Here is a 6956-nt window from a genome sequence, read left to right on the forward strand (position 1 = left end):
AATATATTTGTTGCAAAATTTTTGACTATCTGACGTGAAAGCTTAAAGTTTTTTCTTGAAAGGTTAGAAGACTAACTGAAACGTACGAAAATTATTATTATTTAACGATTTTTTATTATTCTGTCGTTTCTTCAATAAATTTAACTTTTATATTGAAAGAATTCTTTGAACAATTTGCGCACTTTGGACAGTGCCTGTTCTCTCAAGCCTTTTTATCTTTTATTGTAACTTTTAAGTTAGAGAATCGTGATATTCAAATTTTGATAATCAAATTTTAAAGTTTTTCCTAAAAATTCGTTTTTAAAAAATATTTCTAAAACTTTTTGTTACTAAGTTACACATGGATTAAATAAACGAGCATTTTGATTTTAATTGCTCATACCTCCATTAAAAATTATCGTACCGTAATTAATAAAACAGATTCTTAATGCTAAAACGCTCTATCAAGTGTAATTTCCGATTTAAAAAAAAAAAGAAGGAATGTATGTACTTTTAAGCTAAAAATGTGATATTACTATCCTTTTTTCCATTGCGCAATGATTATATAAGAATAATAATATCACATTTTTAACTCAAATTTTTATACATTTTACATTTAAAAAATTAGCATGATAGTCTCTCTATAGAGCTAATGTTTTAGCTTTAAGAACCTGTTTTTTTAATTCCAGTACGATGATTTTTAATGAAGTTATGAGCAATCAAAGTCAGAATGCTCCTTTTTATTCAACTCGCGAATAATTCAAAAACAAAAAATCATAGAAACATTTTTAAAGAATGATTTTGTAAAGAAAATTCTAAACTTTCACGATATATTGTAGATAGTCAAAAATTTTCACACATTTTTTCTTGATACGTGACAGATTCACAAAGTAAGAAAAAAAATTTTTTTTTTTTTTAGCTTATATTTTTCAATTTTCTACATACGGGGTGAATCAGAATCGTTGAACCAGCTTTTTACCCTATGAAAAAATTATCGACTTCATACCTAATTAGATTATAACGTGTGCAGTCGATAATTTTGTTACAGAGTAAAAAACGAGTTCAACGACTCTAGTTCACCCTGTATATATAGAAAAAAAATATATATATATTTTTTTTTCATTTCTTTTATGTAAGTTTTGTAATATATATATATAAGAACTGGAAAGGATACGGGCAGTAGGAGTCAAGCGCAGAAGACGTCGCGCAAATAATATATCTATGAAGTGTGAAACTTCTTTCTAAAACGCGCTTGTTTCGGCTCACTTTTGAGTTCTCCTCAAAGACTACACAAACTAACATAAATAAACTGTGAATAAAAAATTATTCTATTACGGTGAGCTCCCCTACCTTGAGAATTTAAATACCAGAATTAAAAGAATGAAAAAAGAGTGAAAGAAAAAGAAAAGAAAAATGAACAAAAATAAGGAAATAATGAAAATATCAAAATAGAGAATATAAAAAACTAAAAATCTTCAGATTATAATTAATTATCCCAAAAATAAGGATGCTCACCCTAATCACAAATCACAAACTATATCGCAAACATTACGATGTTTATTACTAATATAATATTATGTTTTATTACTAATTATTCAAAAATCGGTTCTCTATATTTTTGGCCAGTCAGTATCAGACATAATGAGTCACTTTTAGTTTTTGATTATTTTCCAACTTTCATTTTCATAGAATTGATTAGCGTTTCAATGTAAAATTTTTCATTTGTAAGCTTCAATAATATTAGTTAAAACTAAAAGTGTTAGTATCAGACACTCACTGTGTCCGATATTAACTGAGTAAAATATCGAGAATCGATTTTTGAATAATTCATAGTAATGTTTGCGATATAGTTTGTGATTTGTGATCAGGGTGAGCGGAATAATTAATTGTAATTTTGAAATTTTTGATAAATTAGTTTTTCATATTCTCTATTTCGATATTATCATTATTTCCTTATTTTCGTTCATTTTTCTTTTTTCTTTTTCTTTCACTCTTTTTAATTCTAATATTTAAATTTTCGAGATAGGGGAATTCACCATAATAGAATTTTTTATTCACGGTTTATTTATGTTAGTTTGTGTTGTTTTTGAAGAAGGCTCAAAAGTGAGCCGAAACATGTAAGCGCGATTTAGTGAATAAAGAAGTTTCACACTTCATAGATATATTATTTGCGCGACATCTGCGCTTTTGACTCCTACTGCCCGTATCTTTCCCACTTCTTTGATTTATAAGTAGTCTTGATTAGTTTGATTTGTTATATATGTTTATATATTGCTTGTATATAAATATATATATATATACACACACACACACACACACACACACACATACAGGGTGAATCAGAGTCGTTGAACCAGCTTTTTACCCTATGAGAAAATTATCAATTTCATATCTATTGGATTATAACGTGCGTGTCGATAATTTTCTTATAGGGTAAAAAACTGGTTCAACGACTCTGGTTCACCCTGTATATATAGAAAAAATATATATATACATATATATGTAAAAATATATATATATGTATATATACATATATTTTTTCATTTCTATTGATTGTAGAAACAACGAAAAGAACAAGCGATAAGCCGCGGAAAGAGAGAACTGCGTTTACAAAGCAACAGGTCCGACATCTTGAATGCGAATTCGCACATAGTAATTATTTGACACGTTTGCGCCGCTATGAAATTGCTGTAGCATTGGATTTAACGGAACGTCAGGTACAATATAAACAATTTTTATAGAATACAGAATTTTTATCTTTTTATCATTAAATATATTTTTTACAGGTGAAAGTGTGGTTTCAAAATAGACGTATGAAATGGAAACGAACGAAAGGAAACACGGCGAACGTACAGGAAGCAACCACTGTATCGTGACATATATTTCTCGAATCGTTATTCAATATATTTAAATTTTAATTGTATATAATTTCTATTTGTGACGATTGTGGCATAAAGAATTGCGTGTTTACTCTCTGTACCAAAGATTCGAGTTTATATTCATTCAGAAGACATAACGGATTTTATTTAAGCTAATATCTCTTGAAAAGTAATGATAAACTATCGATAGTATTTTTACCATATCAATCTCTTCTGATAAACCATTCGAATTACGTTTAAATTGTAGATCCCAAACATATGCAGAAGAGGTCGTCACATTTCTGACAATTAAGAAATTACGGACTTGCGTTTGGTGAAAAAATAATTTATAGATACACACAAATTACTTAAAAAATAAAAATTTAAAAACTTTACTATAATAATGTTATAGGTATAGTAAAGCTCTGTATTAATAATATTTAAAAAAAAGTATTAATAATTAATAATAAAATAATTTCCTATTGTTTATTAAGTTTATTTAATACAAATACAAATTACAAATTAAATCTTAATTATAAATAAACTAGAGCTAAATTACATTTTTAAAAGTTACATTTTTGATATGTCAACAGGTTGAAATTTTATGCTGATCCCTTTATCTTGCAATTTACCTTCTAATGCAGAAAGTTTATCAAGCGAGCTTTGAATATATTTCTCATGATCTCCAGCACTTTGAAGACGGTTTCTACTTAGAGTTGTTTGTCTTCTATTTTTGAGTCTAGGATATTTATCTTCTGACCAATTTATGCCTAAGAAAAATCCAGAATGTTGCTTCTCGGGTGGAATGTATGTAGCTGAAAAACATATATTTATAAATAATGAAAAACAATTAATTAACAGTGTTAATACAATTTTAAATACCTTTTAATAATCGGCCACACATTAGATAATTGTTCATTGTGTCTGCCGCAATTTTAGCAACTTGTGAGTGGAGGAATTCAATATAACCGTAGCCGCGACTTTTTCCAGTCTAAAAATATATTTTTATAAAGCTTATTACAATTATAAAACAATTTACAATTAAAAAATTAACAATAATGAATTCCTGTCAATTAGAACAATAAAACACAAATAATGGGGCCATGGGAATTAGCCTTTTTTTAAATTTTGGATGTTACACAGCAGTGACATGTTTGTATCACACAGTCACTAATTTTTTTCATTTAATTCATTAAAAAAATTTTTTGCATTATTAATAGATGGCTATCATAATCTGGACACTGAGGTCTTTCGGTTTTTTTTTTTCATAATTAGTGAAAATATGTTGCTATGCTTCATGCTTCTGCCAACCATGTAACTGTGTTGGAACGATTTTGTGAGAAATTATTGATTGCTTCTCTTTCATGGACTATGCATTCGCAAGAATGTATATTAATAAAATATATTAGAATTTATATTAATGAAATATATACGGTATTTATAAATTATTATATTTTAATAGAATTCACTGAGGATGATTCAAAATACACAACCAAAACGTACGCTTAACTGTTTAATATAATTTTAACAGTGTTACGACACAATATTTATGTCGATTAAATAAATTAAATTTTTGTTTTTTGCATTTGTGTGTGTGTGTGTGTGTGTGTGTGTGTGTGCACACTTCCATGTTGCTAACTCCCATAGTCTCATTATTTATATACTTAGATTAGTAAATATTTAGATGTCCTAGTTTACAATTCATTTTATAAACATATACATACTCTTTTGGATCTTGCCACTCGAACTCGCGTTATATTCCCAAACTGTTTGAAATAGTCTTTCATTTGTTCTTCATAAAATCCATGAGGTATGTGTCCTACATAAACTATTCCTCTATTTTTAAATTTCTGTGGTTTGAATTGTTTAGGTTTAAGTTTTATTAAACTGTTTTCCTTTTTTATGGCCGCTTTAGCTTCTGCTCTCTTTTTCTACAAAAAGAACATTTATTGCTAAATGTAATTAACATTTATTATTCAAGTAATATAAATTCATATTAAGAATCTCATTAAAACAATTATATCAATTTGAAAAATATCAAAAGGTAATTATTTAGAATACACACATGCCACTACAAAATTGGATAAAAATATACTTGTTTGACATGATTTCTGCTGGATTCTTTCGTTTTGAGTGAAAACACGTCAAATGAGTATATTTCTATTAAATTTTGCGGTGACATGTGTATTTTAAACAATTACATTATTCTTAAACAGTTACATTCCTTAGTACACACCTTAATTTTGGGCGCTCTTACTACGTTCAATTATTCTAGATTAATTTTCATCACTTTTACAACTATATAAAAATGATGAAATGATTTTTACGTACATTTTGAATATTTATAAAGTTGTATATTTATAACAAATTGTACATAAATTGTTATAACTAAATAAAGTTAATAAAATAAGAATAATGCATCTTTTCATATAAAAATGTAAAACTTTGAAACAAAAACATTTAAAAGAAAAATATGTTTCAATATCTTAAAGTTGACATTCCAAATTACAAAAGAAAAAAATAGTTTAAATGTTGACTGTCCAAAAAATTTAGGTATTTAATAATCTAAATGTTTTTTAATATGCATGAATACTATAAATTGTGAATATATACTGCATTCATATTTTAAACAATACACTTTATTATTGCTATTGTGTTAAAAAAAACTTATAATTTACTTTATCGCAAAATATTCCCACAGTACAAATAAGAATTGAAAATAAAGAAAAAAAATTTTTTTTAGTTACACTTTATACACACTGGTCATTTAAGACTCAGAGGTGAATTCTGAAGTTATTCTAGTTAAAAGATACGCATGAATTGAGTGAATTGAGGCCAGTACGTACAAAACTTGTTCTCTAGATGTCAAACTTTTTTTACGAATAGAAAAGAGATTGGTATTTAAAGATGCTCTTATATTTCAAAGAAAATAAATGCGCAGGGCACAAATAATCCAAAGGTTTGTATTAAGGAATATATGTGTATGTGTATGTGTGTGTGTGTGTGTGTGTGTGTGTGTGTGTGTGTGTGTATGTATGTATGTGTATATATATATATATATACACATATATGTGTGTATATAGGGTACATCTGGTTATCAAAAATTCTAATTCTAATAAACAAAAAAAGCCAGTGACGATCAGTCTCGTTGAACTTCTAAAAATTGTTTAGATGAAGCAACGTATGATAAATACGTTTTTATGGAGGTTATGTCGATACCTTAAAAATTTGTTTGACATTTTTCACAGCTTTCTCGAGACTGGCACCTGCTTTTGGCTTCGATATATTCTGTTTGTTCTTGACATTTTTCCTCAAGACCAATTCCTTGAACGTCGCGTCTTCTTTCTTTACTTTCATATTTTTTTTAACCAATTAAAATAATCTATTTGACATCTACACGTGCAGAACACAATCAGAGAAAGACGCTAAAGAGAGAGAGAGAGAGAGTAAGAGAACCGAAGCACAGCTTCCGTCACAATATATACAGTAGCGCAATTCTCCTGATTTTGTTGGCCAAAATGGAATGCGCATGCGCGAAATGAATAAGTTGCTCAGTAACGCCATCTAAATTCCTATCTTACTTCTTTCTTTTTCTGTTCTACAAAGATAGAATGACATTTGTGTCGACTTGTGTCATCAAATGGAAAGCACTCATAGAGCTATGTTCAGGATCCCTATTCTTGAAAAGTATCGCATACGAAAAACTAGAGAAATATTATAGTATGCGTTACATATACTATAGTATTTCATTAGTTTTCAAGCACCAATTTTGATCACGTGATCTATTTTAATACTGAAAGTGAGAAGTTTGCAATTGCACACGAGTCAATTATAGCGCTAGAAGAAAAAATAAAAAATTCCCTAGGTAGAAGTCGCTGTAACTGGCAGTAGACAATCGCTAGTGGGCAATTAAACCACTCCTAAAAATGAGCGTTGAACGTTAGCATGAAAAAGCACCTGCAGGGTGGCGATCAATTTGGACTCCTTCAGCGCTTTTCAATACTTCTATTCCTATTTTACGTCTAATGAATGATAAAGACAGAATGATAATTACAAGCGCTTAAAGCGCGTGAGCGTCCAAATCGACCGTTGCCGATATGGATCACGGTGTAAGAATAA

The 6956-nt window shown here is 28.4% G+C and overlaps 2 protein-coding genes across 2 annotated transcripts in view; one reads left to right on the forward strand and one right to left on the reverse strand.

Annotated features, from left to right (window-relative positions):
• The window catches only part of LOC108755574 (homeobox protein Hox-A10a-like), an 8182-nt gene extending 5300 nt beyond the window's left edge, over positions 1 to 2882 (forward strand). Inside the window, exons 3-4 of the mRNA XM_018498658.1 lie at positions 2539 to 2696; positions 2766 to 2882. Of these exons, the coding sequence (XP_018354160.1) occupies positions 2539 to 2696; positions 2766 to 2855 (248 nt within the window). The 3' untranslated portion in view covers positions 2856 to 2882. The remainder of the gene's footprint in view (positions 1 to 2538; positions 2697 to 2765) is intronic.
• A 520-nt stretch (positions 2883 to 3402) lies between these two features.
• LOC108755575 (MKI67 FHA domain-interacting nucleolar phosphoprotein-like) lies at positions 3403 to 6271 on the reverse strand. The gene is made up of 4 exons (XM_018498659.1): positions 6057 to 6271; positions 4562 to 4768; positions 3720 to 3828; positions 3403 to 3652 (listed from the first exon to the last, which is right to left on the reverse strand). Exons 1-4 carry the CDS (start codon positions 6192 to 6194, stop codon positions 3408 to 3410), a joined length of 699 nt encoding a protein of 232 aa, XP_018354161.1. The 5' UTR covers positions 6195 to 6271; the 3' UTR covers positions 3403 to 3407.
• Between the last annotated feature and the right edge of the window lie 685 nt (positions 6272 to 6956).

This window comes from Trachymyrmex septentrionalis, unplaced genomic scaffold (genome assembly GCF_001594115.1).
Source record: "Trachymyrmex septentrionalis isolate Tsep2-gDNA-1 unplaced genomic scaffold, Tsep1.0 scaffold89, whole genome shotgun sequence".
Classification (NCBI taxonomy): Eukaryota; Metazoa; Arthropoda; class Insecta; order Hymenoptera; family Formicidae; genus Trachymyrmex; species Trachymyrmex septentrionalis.

Coding starts and splice junctions, on each gene's coding strand:
- LOC108755575 (XM_018498659.1), bottom strand. CDS start 6,194: ATGAAAGTAAAGAAAGAAGACGCGACGTTCAAGGAATTGGTCTTGAGG. Junction 3,829..4,561: donor GAGTGGCAAGATCCAAAAGA/GTATGTATATGT, acceptor ATATATTTTTAG/ACTGGAAAAAGTCGCGGCTA. Junction 3,653..3,719: donor GTGTGGCCGATTATTAAAAG/GTATTTAAAATT, acceptor TATGTTTTTCAG/CTACATACATTCCACCCGAG.